At 40.3% G+C, this 19364-nt stretch overlaps 1 protein-coding gene across 1 annotated transcript in view; it reads left to right on the top strand.

Moving 5' to 3' along the window:
• The window catches only part of unc13c (unc-13 homolog C (C. elegans)), a 140356-nt gene that overhangs the window by 23322 nt on the left and 97670 nt on the right, over positions 1–19364 (top strand). The window contains exons 6-10 of the mRNA XM_030048203.1: positions 2157–2210; positions 7565–7784; positions 9496–9723; positions 16261–16402; positions 18557–18726. Of these exons, the coding sequence (XP_029904063.1) occupies positions 2157–2210; positions 7565–7784; positions 9496–9723; positions 16261–16402; positions 18557–18726 (814 nt within the window). The remainder of the gene's footprint in view (positions 1–2156; positions 2211–7564; positions 7785–9495; positions 9724–16260; positions 16403–18556; positions 18727–19364) is intronic.

The following is a 19364-nucleotide window of genomic DNA, read 5'->3' as shown; positions in this document are numbered from 1 at the left end:
ATATTACCCTTCTTACAGCTCTGTTAAGTGAAGTCTCTTTAAAACACGCTGTCCATAAACTCTTAAAGTAAACTCTTTAGATTTAGAGTCTCTTGTCCAGTAATATCAGACAAAATGCATTTTATGCAAATGATGGTACAGCTTGATGTCATACACATAGATGCTGATGAATGTTTATATCACAGTGAACAACATGAGTTGATGCTGTATTTGTCCATATCTCTCATGAAATTAATAACCAACAATATCTTGGTAAGTATGGGTTGTTGTTTTTTGTTTGTTAATTTTTATTTTTGTTTTAATTTTTGAATCTTGCGTGTATATTTGCCATTCCTACATAGACCCATAACAGCTATGGGTGATATTTTTCAGTGAGTTGTCAGATTTCAGCCTCGCCGATGCTTGACCATTTTTTGTTTTCGCTCGGCAGGTGTTGAACATTAAATTGAACTTGAAATGTTGACAGCTCAACCCAAAAATATATCTGAGGACTTCATTGACTTCTGATTTAACTGTGTGAGGCTTTTAAATCATGTAAAAGTGACACTGAGCAAGCCTTTTACACGTGGGATGAAGTCAGTAGTCAGCTATCTAATTGGTCCCCTCTCATGCCTCTCCTTTGTCAATGTCCCCCATTTGCTGTGTGATTGCTTCAGGGCAGCAACAGCGTTGTGATTGGTTGGGACGGGGAGGGTTCCCCCACTTTATGGTGGGGTGCAAAAAGAAAAAAAAAAAAAAAACACATGCTGAAAAATCGATTTGCTTAACACTTCACACCATATTGTACCTGAACGGATACCAACTGGACACAGGGTCATTTTGTATTGCCCGCAGCAACCTCAGCAGTGCCAGTGCATGTTGATAAACTTACATCAACACTCACAGTTCATGTAGAGGTCACGTTCCCTCCTACATTCTCCATGGCTTCCATGGATCTTTACCATAGCTGGGCTGTGCAGACAAAAGGGTCGTGGTAAAGACTGATCCAATATTGTCAGCTGTCCATGTCTGCATTCCTCTGTTGCGTAACCTCCTCTAGTATGGGATAAATGTCTTATCTATTTCCCTCTCTATATATCTGGTCATCCAGGCTCAATGGAGATTTACATAGTAGCGTGTGTGTATGTATCTGTTTGTGTGTGTGTGGGTGTGTGGGGGCGCCCTTTGCGGGTGCGTGCTGTTCATGTGTGAGTCAGTGTGTGTATGCCTGGGCATATGCGCGTATGTGCGTGTCTGTGTTTTGTGTGTGTGTGTGTGTGTGTGTGAGTCAGTGTTGTGCAGTACAGCTGGCTTCACCCATACATGAGTGTGTGTTTCTTGTGTTTATCTGTTTGTGTCAAACTAATGAGTAGAGCAGACAGCAGAAAATATTATCAAAGCTTCATCCAACAGAGAACCAAATATAAATGCCAAGCATGACTGCAACTTTGTAACTTTCAGTGCATGAATGGATAAGGAATTATTTAAGTGCTGTGTAATGTCTCTCTATGAGGAGCTATCTTTTGAGAGCTTTATGGCCTAATCCAGCAGTCCTGCATGGCAGATGAGACACCTGTGCACTTAGTATGGATAAATACTGTTCCTCTGCTGTTTGTGCTTTCATCCATTCAACCTCCCACTCCCTGCCTAATGCAATTTCTTTATTTCTTTCATCCTCTACTCACGGCTCCCTGGAAATCACAGGCTTTGGTAAACTCTTTTTCTGTCTTTGCATGAGTGAAAAACATCAATTGTAACATAGAGGAATGCTTTATCTTTTGAGGATTCCATTACAGAGACTTTATAGGACCTTAATGCTCAGTAAGCAAAACTGATGACAAATGATCCGATCAAAACAGGTCAAGACAACATTACTGCTAAGACAAGATACTGCAGCTCAATTTGTTGTCATAACAGAGTCACCATTTTTTAATTCCACTAGCACATTTTGTGGATTTGCTTTTGTTTATAGTGGTACTTTATTCCTTTTGCAACATAGCTCATTGTCTCGTTTTACAAGTTGTGTAACCATACATGGATGAGTTTTCTTCTGCATGAATCTATCTTGTAAATCAATCAGCATGTGTACTGATAGGGGAACATATTGTGGCTGGATTTAGATGTCATCTCTGGTTTCCTCTTCTTTCTCACTCACTCAGACCCTCGCTGCTCGAAAGGCAGGCATCTCGTTCGCTCTGGTGAACCGGTCCACCCTAAATAATGAGGACCTGGTGAGTACCTACACACCCACATGGCGCACTTGGAAATCACTGTGTTCATTCATGGTGAACTCTCGGTGGATAATAGACACCTGGTTCTGCAAGCACAGGGGATGCTGAGGGGACACCAATGCATGTCCTCTTTATTTTTTGAGAAGCTTTGCCAAGGCTGGGGAAACGGTAGAAGGGTGGGTCGTGGAGCTGGAGGTTGAATGAGGACAAAGGCTGGATACTGCGTTCTCTCTCTCTCTCTGGGTGTTTTGTGTGTGTGTGTGTGTGTGTGTGTGTGTGTGTGTGTGTGCGTGTGTGTGTGTGTGCGTGGGTGGGTGGGGGTGGGGTGGTTGGAACACTGACAGACATTGATAGCTGTGCTGCCATTGTACTTTATGATCTGGCATTGCACTGCCCGGAACACAGGGCTCCAAAATGAAAATTAGATGGATTAAATTAGATTTCTCTAACTGTGCATGCAGAATACCGTTATTATTCAGCTGAATATTTTTCCTGATGTAACAATCCATGTTGAATTTATGTATCTGTGTATGCCTCTGTCTATCTATCTATCTATCTGTCTATCTGTCTATCTATCTGTCTATCCACATCTACACTCAGTGGCCACTTTCTTGCGTAATCTAATACATTAGATTAATTCAATTCAATTATATTAATTCAGTTCAATTATATGTTTGGCATTGAGCTCATGGTTAGTGTTGTACTGGACTGTATTTTATTGAGAGGTGTTTCTTATACTCTGCCCCCATATATCATGTATATCAACAGGGAGAACAAAAAAAAAAAAAAAAAAGTAATCTAACCTATAATGCAACCTCAGTAATAAACAAAAGTAATAAACAAAAAATTTAATTTACACATTCTTCTTTTTAAAAGGTAGAATTTATGGCAGAGCTGTTGCACTGAGTTGCATTAGACTGTGCAGATGAACCTAATAAAGTGGCCACTGAGTGTATATATCTCTCCATAAATGTATCAGTCTATCCGTACTTTATTGTGGTTAAATAAACAGGAAATGCTTTCTGTGGTCAGCTAATTGGTCTTTGATCTGTGTTCTTTCCATCAGACCACCTAGACAGAGTGCAGGAAAATAAACTGAAATGTTGGAGGTTATTAAGAGATGGCCCCATCACTTCATTTAGAGAGTGACCTGCGTTTAATAATGAACATTGTGCTTTAGAGAAGGCACAGCCATAGAGAAAGGGCGGAATGTCTCAATCGATGATGAGAGAATCTTTTGCACTGACCTCCAAAGCTCTCTCTGCATTAATTGATTGCAATCCTTCCCTCCCAAAGGGAGGAGCGTGTTATAAGAGGCGAACAGCCGCAGAATGCAGTTCACAGACACAGTCAAGAAGGCAATTTCATATCTCTTCCTTTTATATCTGCTTTATGTGTGTGCCTATAAGCTTACAAGATCACTAGATTCAAATAATTTCACTGCATCAGGCACAAATAGTTCAACCTTTCCATCAGGGGCTATGGTGGTTTATTCACTCTCTGCAATGTGTTCATATGTCCACATGACTTATCTGTTTTACACACTTGGCTTGGTCTTCATTGTCTGTATGCCCTGTAGCCTAAAGTGACAGGATTTTGATTGCTTACTAAGGGACATGGGTTTGATTGAAGGGGCTGTTTGGACGGCTGATGAATGTTGTGAAAGACGTGATAGAGTGTGATAATTGGTGTACGAGTGGACCTGAGTCTTAGACAAAGTTGGAGATTGTGTGGCACTGGTAAGTAAGGCTTGAACTTTGGGGATGGATGTCCAGTGCTCTGATGAGGGATGACCAAGGCAATGGACGATGTGTGTTAATTGGTGGTCGAGGGGAGCAGAGTACCAAGCAAAGCTGCAGATTGTACGGCTTTGGTAAGTAGGGCGAACAGATGTCAGAGTTTTATCTGGTGCATTAGGTCCAGGAGAGTGCATCCCTTTGAGGGCTCTGGGAGCGCTCAGTAAACGACCATATGCTGTTTAGAAGAGGAGATAAGAGAAAAGAGGAGAAGAGGAGAGAAAATCAGGGAGAACAAGACAAGAGCATAGAAGACCAGAGAGTGACAGTGTCACCACTGCCCTGGTGTCTGTGATGCCACTGAACCAGTAGCCATGTTGAATGATTTGCTTTCTAGTCCCTGGACAGATGTTTACACAAATTAATACTCCTTTACCCTTTCTCATTCTCTTTCTGGCTCATCTCCCCCCCACCCCAATTTTCTTCATATCACTATTTTGCTTTGCTTTTCTCTTACTCTTCAGATGGCATATACTGTCATCCAACATTTAATTAGAGCAGCTATATTGACCATTATTGAAGTGTAAAGAGAGTGCTACAAAAACACATTATTCAAACGTGTTGTGTAATGTATTTCAGATAATCAACCACAACCCTATTGAATATGCTCTCTTTATGCTTTTCTGCTCCTTGCTCACCCCCTTTTCTCCCATGTTTCTCTGCTTTTTAGAGCAGAAAGAAACAGTGTGTGTGGGCTGGCTGACAGCCTGCATGTCCACCCAATGTGCTGCTCTGCGCTTGATATGAACACCAGAGCCTTTTATCTATGAACATCAACTTAAACCACGTGACCTTAGACACATGTTTACCTGCTGAGACAGAGGGAGGGAGTCATTTTCAATGGTTGGACAAAGGAGGAAGACGTTTGATATTACAAATAGTATATGCAAATAGTTATTCAAACTGATGGACTGCATTTCTTCAAATAGCTGAAGACAAGTTGTCAGTCAGAGAAGTACATCACTGCATAATGACTTTAAAATACTTGACTGTGATTGCCTGTTATTACTGTCATAGGTAATTTCACATAGTTTAATGTAATTTGCTATTCAGAAAAGTACACCAAATTGACTTTTTTTTTACAGTGTTGTCCGAATTATATGACACTCATTATGCTGTCAAATGGAGAAAATCTCACCCTTTTGCACCACAAACCGCAAATATATAAAATGCGTTTGCAGTAACCATGTGACCTAAGTGTGGGTCAAAAATTGTTCAAAGAGTCCTCCTTGATTCCTCAGGCCTAAAGTTGTATGAGGAGAATGACGACTGCAGCGAAGTGGCTGACAAGCAGAATGGTTAGTGAAATTGGAGAGAAGGACTGAAAGGCAGAGTGGAGAGATTAGATTGTTTTCATTTCACATGGTGCTCAGGTGGAGGCTGTGGCTGTCAATCAGTTCTGCCAGTGTCTGTGCAGAGCATCACCAGGGTTACCTCACAGTGTAACACATGAGACTCACACATGGAGCACACACTTCCCACGCCTGCTACTCAGTGTGAAACGCAGTGTCAGGAGAGAGCGCACGAGAGACAGAAAGGCAGGGAAACACAGAGAGGCAGAAAAAATACACAGAAAACAGAGTGTCATCCATTGTACTGGGACTGAAATCAGTTTACAAGACCAATACATGGTGCATTCACAGTTGTGGCTGGCTTATGATGCAAAAGCTACTTAACCGCATTCACTGTTGAAACATCAGTCCGATCATTTTAGGAGCGACTATGGAAAGAAGCAGAAAATAAGTTTTGCAGTACAACATGCTCAGTGGGCAGGACAGAAATTGACCGGGGTGGAAAACTGGAGCACAAGCCAAAAGCTGGTAAATTTTAGCTGCAGCTGGTATGTTTCTCTGTTTTACCAGCCACTTTAAAGGGTAACTCACCATCTGGTCTTACAACATTCAGATAGCATGGTTGGATGATGAAATAGTAGCCTGTGAAATCTGGCATTTACCGGCCACTCTGGCTTTGGGGGGGGTTGTCCTGCAGTGTAAGTAACAGTGATGAGTTTAACAACATTAACAGTACTGTTATCAGTCAGGTCAGTGAAAAAAAGACAGAGATTGAGAGAGCAGGAATTTTCAGCACCTCGGAAGCCGGCTCATTCATCTCCTGTGGGTTGTATCAGTATTAGAGGGTTAGTTCAGCATTATTAAATCTGGTGTGGAGAGGGTTTCCTTGTGTGGTCCTGGTCTAGATCATTGGACATTTGTGGACATCTGCTTCCTCTCATCTTGCTCAGATTAAAAAGGGGAAATCATTCTCTCTCTCTCTCTCTCTCTCTCTCTCTCTCTCTCTCTCTCTCTCTCTCTCCATTTCATTAAAAGTCCTCCAGGGTTTGGGAGGCTTGCTGTTGCAGCCCGGAGCAAACAGCAACACAGAGTCCCATGATGTTAGATTGCCCTGTTGTCTTGTCATCTGGTGCCATTTAATCATCTGCACCAATGTGTGTGCATGTGCGAGTGTGTGTTTGTGTCTGTATGTGCATGTCCACGTGTACAGTGCAGTACCTTTCACTGTAGACCCATAATGCTGTTCTAATGATATACATTGTCAGTGCTCAGGGGGATTTGGGTGAGAATACAGGGAGGGGCAAAAGAGGAGGGGTGACAAACAGAGCTCAATAGAAATGGAGAACAAGTACCTCTCCAAGATTTATTTTACTGCCATACATCTCTCTCTTGCAATCCCTGCCACTTTCTCTCTCTCCCTCCCTTGTCCATGCTCTCTCTCCATCTGGACAATGCTGACTGTAAAAGCTTTATTTACTGCATCCATTGATTCTCCCATCAAGAATTGGCAAATCCCAGCCAGTTATCCAGCCTGTGTGGATGGCAGGGCCAGTTCGGTAAAGCATTCAATTCGACAGCGCTTTCCTTACAGTAAGCAATCAGTCTAGACAGGTCTCTACTAGAGTACAGTATTTGGTTTGGAGAGGCAATGACAGTTAACCACTCACTGAGAACAAAGCCTGTGGGCTTGCAGTGCTATTAATCTGAGTGTAATGTGCTGCGAGGCTGATTTAGTCCCATATGACTGACCCCTCCATTGATGGTCAGATTATCACAAAGGCATGCTATCGACGTTGTATGAGCCTGTTAGACTCCTTCTGCTAAGAAAAAAAAAAAACTGTTTGTAAAATGCTGCAATGACTGATGAATGATAGCTGCTGGTTGGGGGATAATTGAAGATGCAGCACATGAATTGGAAATATCATCCAGCTGTGACTGCAGATCAATATGAATCAGGCCCACTGATGCTCTGGTGTACTTGGACTAAAAGTTTGCTGATGTATCCATTTATTTATTTATTTAGTCCCAATCTGTACATCATTTCAGCTTTCCCAAAAAGCAGTTCAAGTAGAAACTTGTTTTTGAATTTATCCAATGGTTATCAAATCTGATTTTCCATAGCTCATGGGCCCATGACAGTGAGGTCAACAGCACCAATCTTGGTTTATCATTACTGTATTTACCCTCATTTCCACTTCCTTTCTCTCTTTTTCTTTGTTCCTTATTTTCTTGTTTCTTCCTCTTACACTCCCCTCTCTTTTTTCAGAAACTACATGTCTTTAAGAAGACTCTCCAGGCCTTGATCTACCCGATTTCATCGACAACCCCTCATAATTTTGAAGTGTGGACGGCCACGGCACCCACCTATTGCCATGAGTGTGAGGGGCTGCTGTGGGGCATTGCCCGCCAAGGCATGCGCTGCTCTGAGTGTGGTGTCAAATGCCATGAGAAGTGCCAGGACCTGCTCAATGCAGATTGTCTGCAAAGTAAGGAAGCAGATTTACACATCAGCACACCAATAGCCTTCGTTTGTCACCTATTTTTTGCTTCTCATAATATTGTACAGGGAGTTTCATGGAAAACATCTATGGAGTGTTGTCCAATGACTCGTATACCAATTTTTGAAATTACATTTGGTGCATTGATCCTCATTTTCACACATTCATGCTGTTTTTCAGCTTCCACCACAGGCTAGAAATTCTTAGAGCCATGATGACAGTGCTGAAAGTTTTCATTCATCATATTGCGTTTCATTGAAAACATCAAATACAGGCCACCTGGATACTTGCAACTTTCAGGCAACAGCTGACTACCCTCTTTTCATCTTCATGCCTTTAACATTTTAATGTTATTAATTCTTAGAATTTTACAGTCTGTTGGCAGCAGAATTGCAAAATTGGCAGCAAAAAATATTGAAATGTTATGTTTGTTAGTATAAAAATACATTTTTGTGTGAATTTGCAAGAGTAGATCATGCAAATGTGTTACTTCTTCTGCATGTTTTTCCCTCATCTCATTGTGGAAGTCCTGCTTTAAAAACTACAATACATGTGAATGTGAATATGAATGTGAGTGATAATGTGTTGTTATGAGGCTTTGTATAATATATGTTCCCATCCACTCATAGCTGCGAGTGATGTGGTGCATTTTTGCTTCCTAAGGCACTCATCTCACCCTCAAATCAGCTTTTTCAATCAGGCACACCCCCACTGTTACAGTGTTGACTCACAGGAACAATGTGACATGTAAGCTTCAGGATGATCCTCACAGCAATCTTCACATACTCTAACTGGATTAGCTACACCCTGGCTGTTGTATAGCACACTGTTTTTATTCAAATGGTGATTAATTTTTAATCACATTTCAATCTGCACTCGTGACCTCACTTGAGATAGAGGATGATAACATGATTACTGTAGATGCAGAGGGAGTGGAAATAACTGGCACATGTCCTTTTTTTTGCGTTAGCATGCACACATATATTTACATAAACAACAGATGCACACACACACACACACTCATAGACTCTGTGCATGAATGTGTGATTCCCTTTCCTCCACATGCTCACACAGTCAAAGTGACAGCCACACACTTTAGCTCTGGGGAGTTGCTCTATTTTAGGATACTGTAACACTCTGGTTCAGTTGTGTATTTATTGTTTCTATCTAGAAGAACAAATACAGCATTGGCATACACTTTAGACTTGAAAGAGGTTAGTGCATGTACATGGGAGTTTGATATGCTCACTTCAGGATGCTTTACTTACTTTTGTTACTGCCCATCTTAATGGCAAAAACAAAAACAAAAACAAGAAACCCTCCATCTTAGCAAGTCATTTTGTCCCATATTCAGTCTTAAAATTTTATTTTTTCTTACAAGTAAAAATCCAACTTGTTTTCAATGCTAATCAACTTGTCTCCTGAACTTTCTTAGCTCAAATGTCACTTTCTCGATAGTAGGGCTGATCTACCATATTCTGTCTTGTTTCAACATATTTATTTTGGCTCCCATAAAAATTCCCAAAACAGGCGAAACTGCACTAGTGGGATTATCTCATCCCACAGGCAGATTTTCTCACATGTTTTAAGAAAAACAAGATTTTAATGCTGAATATGAAACTAAATTACTTAGAGATTTTATCAGACCATCAGCACTCTGACTACCTGATAAATTCCCATTGCTCTTTGCTTGTTTTAGGGGCAGTGGAGAAGAGCTCCAAGCACGGTGCCGAGGACAAGACGCAGAACATCATCATGGCTATGAAGGAGCGCATGAAGATCAGGGAGAAGAACAGTCCTGAGGTGTTTGAGGTGATCCAGGAGATGTTCCATGTCTCTAAGGAAGATTTCTCCAGCCATCTAAAGACAGCCAAGCAGGCCGTGCTGGAGGGGACCTCCAAGTGGTCTGCTAAAATCACCATCACAGGTCAGCCTCAACAGAGAAACACAGTGTCATCAGAAAAGTCAGGGCCCTTAGTGCGCCTTGCTGTACCACACAAAACGAGTTTACATGTCCAGTGCACAGGAGGCATCACAGCGTGTCTTTGATATTTTTATGACAAGATGCACCTGGGAATGGGGTGGGATTGAGATGAATATTTTTTCAGTGGGTGTGTCAAGAGCTGGGATTTACTCAGTCAATAAGTTATCCAGTTATCCTAATCCATTTTGGTAATAACTGATTTTGTCAGTGAACAAGAGAGAAAGGAAGTGTAATTAAAAGCTGTGAACCATTTTCTCCCCCTTTCTTTTCCCTTTCTTCTGCAAATGAATATATGAATAAGTTAATATTAGAGAACAAAACATCATTGTGCTTGCTTTTTCCTCTCATCTAACTAGAATAAACAACATAGTTGTGAATTACTGATTTCCAAGCCATGATTTTGCTCTTGAAATAGTCACAATATCAAATGTAGCAAAGCTAAGTGGTGTTATTTTTTATCAATACCAGTTTTAATCTAGATTAGGCTATTTACACTTTATTGTGTTCAAGAAAGTACTATATTGGGGCGCTCTGCTGGCTCACTGTGTAGAGCACCTACCATGTAATACTAAGGCAGCAGCCTGGGTCTGAATCTGGCCCAGACTCCTTGCTGCATGTCTTCCCCTCTCTCTGCCCTGCTTTTCCTGTTTCTTTCCACTGTGACTGTCAAATAAAGCAGAAATGCCCAAAAATAATCTTTAAAAATGATTATATTATATTAGATTGCTTAGACTTGCAGGAAATGCATTGAAATAGTCTGCATTTTCTCATCATATGCCTATGTCCAATTCTTTCCAAAATACTTTTATACATCTTTGAGCTCACTGTAGTCACCAAATCTGATTTCCTTGTTAAGAATAAACTTGTATCAATGTGATTTGATTAACCACCACCTCATGAGCTCAGTCTATGACACATCTTGGTGGTAAAAGGAAAAAATGGGCAACAGTTACACGTGCTGAGCAGTGGGAGAGCTCCTCAGGTACAATATTTGCCAAATATTTAACAGCACCAACTAATTACATAGTATTTAAGAAGGTGGCAATAAAGACAATGATTATGTATGACTATAGTCTTGGCAATTTTATCTCTATGCTTGCTACAAATGACTATGATCATTAAGCTTTTCTGGAGCTCACTAGCATGCTAATCTCTTGTAAAGTTGTGCTAACAGAACCGTATACACCTTGCAAATGAGCAGCTTGTCAAACACTCTTGGAGGTGTCAATCAAAATGTCATGCCCCTGAGTGCGTCTTTATAGCATAACTCATCATGATATGTTCAGAAGCCTGGCTTTGGGTTGTTTTGAGCCCAAATTTGTATTTGGAATATGTTTTTGGAATACCTTTACAGTCTATATGTTATCCTTGAGTTACATACTGATTATGTTTATAGATTAAATCAAATCATTTTCTCTTTGTGGGGTCTTAAAGAGAGAATGAATGAAAATTAATGATTTTCTTTTTCTTTCCTCACATCATTCCCCTAATAAAATATAATTAAATCGCCCAGAAGTCCCATTTCTAGTCAGTCAATAAACACTGAAACTCAAACAATAAACACTAAACACTAATTATTCCTCATTCACACTTCACAAATCATTAACCTCTCACCCTGAGCCACCCACAGCAACAGAGGTTTAATTGCACCTGAGGGGCCTCAGGAAATCAGGAGAGCAGACCAAAAAGGCTAACCAATCTGTTGAATCCCACAAAGCTGCCGATATATTCCTTATATGTCTTATGCAAACGATGACTCACAGTGATTGCAAGCGATGCTGCAATTTATGCATGATTGCCAGTACAAGGGATATGATGTAACCATCCCTTATGCAATAGTCTAGGCTGAGGGCTTTCATAGCATTGGAATATTGGAGGAAGGGGTCAAAGGAGGGGGTGTGTTCAAGTGGGTGCCTTACATATGTGTGGGGGACATGAATGACGATTGCACCCTTGAACAACAAACTGAACCTACTGCTGGAGTGTGGCTGCTCTGAATCAGAATCAGAATCAGAAATAGTTTATTGATACCTGAGGGGAAATTAGGTCAATGGGAGCAGTACTCACAGCTTACAGTCAGTGAGAATGTACTCTTTGTCAGCTTGTTGTACTAAATAAAGGTTATTTTCTAAGGTCAGGCACACCTCAAGAGGGCAAAACAGTCAATTAAAGCATGTCAGTCTCTTATATAACATGCATCAATGATTAAACAATTTACTCTATCAATATCCTCTCATCAGTCAGTATTTTGAGCAACAATTTCCATAAATCACCTCTACATGCCTAGTCACTTTCTATGCATATGTATGCTCATGTTTAAACCCCTTTAATCTGAATATGGCCAGTTGCACATCAGGTATATGCTGTAGCATTCATATTTGTTTTGCTTTCATTTGTTCTCTATTACATATTGCATTTTTCACTTGTTTCATGCTGAACATATTTAACTGTACTGTAATTCATACTTTATATTCACATCCATAGATTTCTGCTTAAATCACTTCATTGAAGTTGAGTATGTGTGTGTTAATGTGTTTGCACAGCCACCATTTGTTCAGTTCTTATTTTTCTTTGGTGTATCCTGTTTCTTTTTGCCGCTGTAATTGTCCATTTTTCCTACAGGGAAAGTTAAATTTTACACTTTCTGTGTCTAATTTTAAATCAATATTGACCACACTGACTTGAAAGTCCACATCTCTGTGATCCGCTGCATTTATATAGGCTACACCACATACTTCCACATAATCGCTGAGTGCATAGATTTTCCTCAGCAGTGTTAGAGAGAGTTCATTCCCTCTGAGCATTGGTTAACTAGCTGGTGAAAACAGGCCAGGAGGTTAGCAGTGTAACCTCTCTCCCCTATTGCTTTGGTCTGCTGCCTCCTTGCACTCCGCCAGCATGGCCTTTTGTTTTTGGGGCGTTGCCGCTCCTTGCTCCAATCCATCACCATGGTAACTGTGCTGAGCCCAGATCTGCTCTGACTTATTGCCCAGCTTGCATTTCTGCCAGTGTCAATACACAGGAGGAAAAAAGAGAAGAAAGATGGAAGGAGAGGAAGAGGGAGAGAGAGAGAAAGAGAGAGAGAGAGAGAGAGAGAGAGAGAGAGAGAGAGAGAGAGAGATGAGAAAAACCCAGCAAGGGCTGCCTTAATCTTACAGGGGCTTATCAAACTTCCTATTACAGAATGTATTTATTGAGCTGTTATTTATTTATTATTCATTTGATAAACACCATTTTTCATTGATTCTGTCAGGCTCAAGCAGTGACCATGAGAGATTCTGTATCAGCTGAATATGCACATTAAGAGTTCTGGTGTTAAGTAATTCCCTGTGACTTTGAGATATGAGCCTCAGAAGGATCATAATCAGCTAATTCTAATATATCGCCAATCATCGACTCCATTACCTGCCAAAATACTGCACCAATCGCCCCGCTGCACTGCTCCCAAAAGAGGGTGAATTAATGGAGGCTTCTCCTACAAACACTCACTAAGACGACCCAGGCTCCTTCATTTCATTTGTTTTAACTTACATAGCCAATCATGTACTCCGCTCTCATTAAAATTTGAGGATTTAGTGAATGGATGTCTTTTGTCAGCTTAATTCAAGTGACTTGCTCAAACCCACACAGAGTGTTAGTCTTTTACTGTTAGACAAAAATGCACTGATCAAATTCAGTCTCCTGTTTTCAGTTACCTTTTTTACTTCACAGGCATCATATCTAATCTGTTTACGGCTCTGGTTAAGCCTCTTCCCAACCATGCTTTACTACTCTCCTCAATATTTTTGTGATTTACGAATGACAAAACATTAAATAAAATCCAATAGTGCATCTTGAATTAACATGAGGATATATAACTATAAAATGAGTATAATAATAAGTAAGATAGAAAGAGACAGTATGCAGAAATATACTCTAATAGGTAAACCAAACAAGTCCTGCCCCAATGTCTCTCTCTACCATTGCAGTGTCTCTGTTATATCCCTCCATTTCCTGTGTGGGAGGCATTTGATTTTGAGTCTGCCTGGGGCAAGCAGGCCATAGCTCCTCATTTGTCAAAACCCTCCATACCCTGCCCACCAATTCCTGTCAGCATTTGGTTGAGGGATATATATGTACTCTGAATAATTTACACTGTCACTTATGCATATTTAATGTTTCAGTGTCCTTTTTCCCTTTTATGGCCCTGTGAAATACTACTGTCTCTTTGTCCTGAACTGTCCTGCACTTGGAGGGAGTGCCGGTAGTTTTGTGTGTGTGTGTGTGTGTGTGTGTGTGTGTGTGTGTGTGTGTGTGCATGACTGAGGTTTTTTCTGGCCTGGTGTGTACAATGTATATTTCAGCTTACCCCATAGTTTGTTGGCATTGCTGCATTTATTAAACATATTCTTAGTGCACAGAGACACTCGAGGTTTATCATGACCCTGCCAACCTTGTAAATGCAGATCCAGATACAGCACATCACACTGGGACTCAAACTCTTATGTAATAGCCATTTATTTTGCTGCTGCTGCTGCATCTACTGCTGTCCCAGCACTGGCTTTGTTTACACTTTCATTTATTAAAGTGATTTTTTTTCTTTCAACTCTGAACTGTGTTGTCTGTTGTTTTTAATATAAAAGCTGACAGTATGTGACAAGGAGTTGGAAAGTATTTCTGAAGTCTAGCTTGCTGTGCTAGTTGAGTGACGTTTTACAAATTACATCTATGCCAGTAGTGACAATGTAATGATCAAATTTACCAAGGCATATTATGCTATAAAATTATACACACATATAAAAATCATGTCCCTTTTAAATGTAATATTTTGTCATATAATACAAATGCAATTCGAAACTATATGCACACAAAAATGGAGGAAAAATACTTTTGTCAGCAAGAAGTCGCCTTCTGATTCTTCACCTTTAGCATTGCTACCATGGCAACAGAGCAGAGTTCTGATTGGCTCAGGCAGTGATAAGACCTTGGATTTTGAGGCGGAAGCGAATTAAGATAATATAGGCAGCTGACTGGGAAGTACTGAAATTTCCATGCATGAATGATGAATTAATTTGTTTGACAATTAAATATTTGCATAAAGCCGCATTTAGTATGACAGCTTAATTAAATGTTGATGTAGGTTCATGTATATGATGGAGAATACAAAGCTCAGTCTTACCCTTCAGCTGGCTTAGTGCTAGCTCTAGCCTTTTGGGGACCCCAGGTATAAATGTCTCAGATGTCCCAACACAACAAATGCAGAATTTAAAGTGATGTACCTATTTTTAAATAACACAGGAAATAAAAGAGACACATCAGGCAATCTACGTAGAACCCCTTCCTGCCTGATGACTTATAAGAAGTCCACCACATTACTTTGTTCTGTAAATATTTAAAACTAAATATGTTTGTAATTGACTGAAGGGAAATTCAATGTTTGCTAATGTTAGCTATAGATAACTAACAAACAATGTGACTGTGAAATCCATTTTGAATTCACATATTAATATACAGTAATTTTGCAAGTGTTTGTAGTGCCATACATTGGCATTTTTCACACATGACTATTTAGATGCACACAATTTCCATAGGTAGTACAGAGTCGCAAAGCTGGCAGATTTTTAACTAAGGTATTGATTGATTGATGGCCTTCATCTTTTGAAACATAACGAATGTTTTTTTTTTTTTTTTTTTTTGCATACAAAAGCTGAAAATTTGCACTTGCCATTGCAGCCATCCACTAACAGAGACACAAAGAGTTTTTAGGTACTCTAAGAGAGAAAGAGAGAGAGAGCGACCAGAAAGAACACACAGATACATGACTCTGAGATGGATAGGAGTGTAACAAAATAATTATACATTCAAAATTCAAAAAATGTCTAAAAACTGAATAAAAAGAAATAACACAATAAAATAAGCCTCAATCTAAAAAAAACCCAGTGAGGATGGAGGCGCTCAACATAATCATGCCACTTACATCACCATGCAGGAGGGGGGCCCACACACACTGTGTGAAATCTGTGATAAAAGAGCCAACACTGCAAGCAAGCATTCAATGTCCTGAACGCACACTAATGCAAGTCTAATACCAGTGAAAATACCACAAATGTAAGTTATAAAATCTCTCTGCACAGTATAGATTTGAATCCATTTGTTGCCACATTTGACTGGTTTAATATCTGGCATCAGAAGATTCGAAGACAGTTAACAGCTGTTGTTTTTTGCTGATGCACTGCAATTGTGGATCAAGCAAACTGAGTCGTGATTGCTTCTCATGTTATAAATGATGGGTAGATCTCGCTACAGGCTCAGGGCTAAGAGTTGAGAGAATTATGAAAGTCCCAGAAAACTCACTCTCCATCTTCCAAGAATATTGTGAGTGTAATCTGAATTTAGATGGGGTGTTAAGTTGCCAATTTCACTTAAGTGCATCTCCTCTTCTCTTTCATCACCATCCTGTTCACCCCACTTACTTCTCCAACCCCCTCTATCCCATCCCAGTCATGTGTGCCCAGGGGTTACAGGCCAAGGATAAAACCGGCTCCAGTGACCCCTATGTCACTGTCCAGGTGGGCAAGACCAAACGCAGGACGAAGACCATCTTTGGCAACCTCAACCCTGTCTGGGATGAAAAGTTCAACTTGTGAGTGCTCTCTGTCCCTCTCTCTCCCTTTGTCCAACTAGATAATTCCATTTAGATTAAGGATTGCCTGCTCAAGACAATTTCAAGAGATTGTAAAATACTTACAAGCTCCCCTGCTTCAACCCAGACTTAGAATATGAAAGTAAAAGTATAATTTGTAGTAGCAGTTCTTAGTTTTTCTTTTCTTCTAGTTAGAGCACCCGATGGCTGGAACCTACTGCATTAGACCAGTTCAAATCATGTCAGAAAAATATACTAAACTTTCAGATATGTCCCTGTCACTAATTTAAAGATGTAGGAACTCTTTCTGTTGTAGTATGCGGGTTATCCGACCCATCTGGTAAAACAAATGTTAAGGATATAGCCAAACGGAAGCAGATGTTAGATCAATGTGTGGATTCCTCACTCTCTGTTCTTTGTATGATTGGAAGTTGACATGGAGCCATTTATTAAATTCACAGGCAGATTGAGTTGTGTTTCTATACAACCAAACTGGAAAACATTTTGCTGCACGAGTATGTTAGCTGCTGTTTTTTGCCCTTTTCAATTGGTGGGCGAATGTAAATACAATTCTGTGAAGTGAATTTTGAAAACTGAGAAAAAATGCACGTTCAACTTTCACAGTCTCTTACATTAAAAATGTAAAACATAATTCAGCTACATGTACTATGATCTGAAAGAAAGATTAAATAGTTTCCACTTTTGATGTACAAATAACAATAATAATGCTGACTGATGCAGGTCTGGCCATAACCTAGTGGGCCCTTACTGAGGCATTATGATTTTTGTTTTGTTGTATTTTTCTTTTGGTTTATATCTAGAATTTTTTGACTGTGGATTAGGTGTTAGGGTATGTCAGGTTGATTTAGACAGCTGAGAGACCAGGTGATTTTTGGTTCACGATTGCACTCATGTTCTGCACTGCCATTCTTGGAGAAAATTATGTACATAACCGTAGATATTGTATCTGTATGAAACTACTATTTTGAAATATGGACCTAGCAGTTTTATGACCCTTTTATAAGTGTGTGTACGTGTGTATTCTCAAAACAAAATGTGGGTCTTTGAATAATTGAATGTATGAGACTATGTGTGTGTCTGATGGCAGTTAAGGGCCAGGCTGCACACCTGTAATGAGACTCCAGTGTGGCTGCAATAAAACTCTTTTCCTGTACTACAGGGATGTAGATTAATAGAGCGATACATTACTGTGTGTTCGGCAGAGAGCAAAGCCCCTGACCAATGCAGCAGCAGCAGCCAGCACTTAGGAAGGGATTAGTTAAAATAATACTGCAGATACCGTTTGTCTGTCTGTCGCACCCAAGATGTCATCAGAACAAAATGCAATCTGTCATGTTTAATTCTAGAGCTAAACCATCTGACCCCATCTAAAGCTAAGTGCTTTGGCCACCTTTGTTTTATTTAGCCATGTCATTACTCTGAAACTTCTGTCAGCCACACAGATTCACTGAGGGATAAAGAGTAGAGAGACAATACAAATAACATGTGTTAAATGAGTAAAAAGCATGAAGCCATCAAATTACAAGGTAATCCTTGCTTCAGACTGTGAAACAGTACTATAAGTATCACTGCAGTGCTCTCACAGGTGTTTCCTGATTATTTTGATGTAAATTGGTTTATGTGGAAAGTGTAAGGATGTAGGAAATGGAGAGGAAAGGTCAATTTGGACATGCAGTGTCTCAGGAGACTTCTTTCTGTTAAGCAGAGGGTCCATATCTGTACGTACACACTATTCATACACACATGAGCACATATATACATGTGTGCACACACATATAGCTTCATGCATTTGAAGCCATGTAACAATTGGTCTCCATATGTTGCAAGAGCCCTATTCGGACAGGATATATTTTCAGGACAGTGTCTGTAATTATCACAGGACCTCCATAATTCAGTTGGCCTGTTTGTACGGGATAAATCATCTACATAATAAGTCTCAATAAAAACAGAGATGGGAGTATCGGCTGCAGGGCTCAGGACGTATGAATGTTTTAACACATACTCATGCTTGAATTATACATTTGACTGTCATTCCACTCCATGGAATATCTCGACCTGAACTGCCGCTTAGTGTACATTTGCTGCTTTTGTTGTTAGTGCTTTGACCTTCCATAATCATCTTCTGATTCGCAGTGAATGTCACAACGCCACTGACCGAATCAAGGTGCGTGTGTGGGACGAGGATGATGACATCAAATCTCGGGTCAAGCAACATTTCAAGCGTGAGTCAGACGATTTCCTGGGCCAGACCATCATTGAGGTTCGCACACTGAGCGGCGAAATGGATGTGTGGTACAACCTAGGTATGTTATTCCTCTCATCACAGGTTGTGCTTGCAGAGTTTATTTGCAAAATAAGATACTGAGCATTTTAAAATAATTCTGATAGTTTTTTGTGATGACATAATTGCAGACAGGGAATAATGTGTTACTATTTAAATTGTAAGGTGTAAAATGTAATTTTTCCGTTTACCACCCATTTTTCCCCTGTACATTGTCACAATAATAATAGGATCTGAGCATAACTGAATGGTCTGATAAAGGGAGGTCCATTTGAGGCCATCATCACTGTCCAGATACTGAGCAGCTAGACGAACATGTGGTACAGTCTGGGCACTTTTGCTCTTACCTCAGGGTCTCTCGGTATTTCCTCTCTCGTGCGTTCCCGCCTCACTGTCACCATGCTGCACGAGGTCAAATGGCAGCGTAATGGGAGCTTCCACTTATGTTGAAGTATTATGACTGGCGGATGCTGTCTTTGTTTGCCTCTCTAGCTAAAAGGAAGCAATTTGTGGTAATAGTGACCCCTGCCCACCGCTGCAGCTCAGTGCCTTTTTAAACGTTCACAATGAATGTTTAAACAGGCCTTTGCTGATGTGGGTGTCCACCCCTCCAGCTGCTCTCCTCACTAAGCCTCTTCAGTTACTCTTCAATCTGGGTTT

The sequence above is a fragment of the Myripristis murdjan genome, chromosome 3 (assembly GCF_902150065.1).
Source record: "Myripristis murdjan chromosome 3, fMyrMur1.1, whole genome shotgun sequence".
Lineage (NCBI taxonomy): Eukaryota > Metazoa > Chordata > Actinopteri > Holocentriformes > Holocentridae > Myripristis > Myripristis murdjan.
This window is presented reverse-complemented; position numbering and strand designations above follow the sequence as displayed.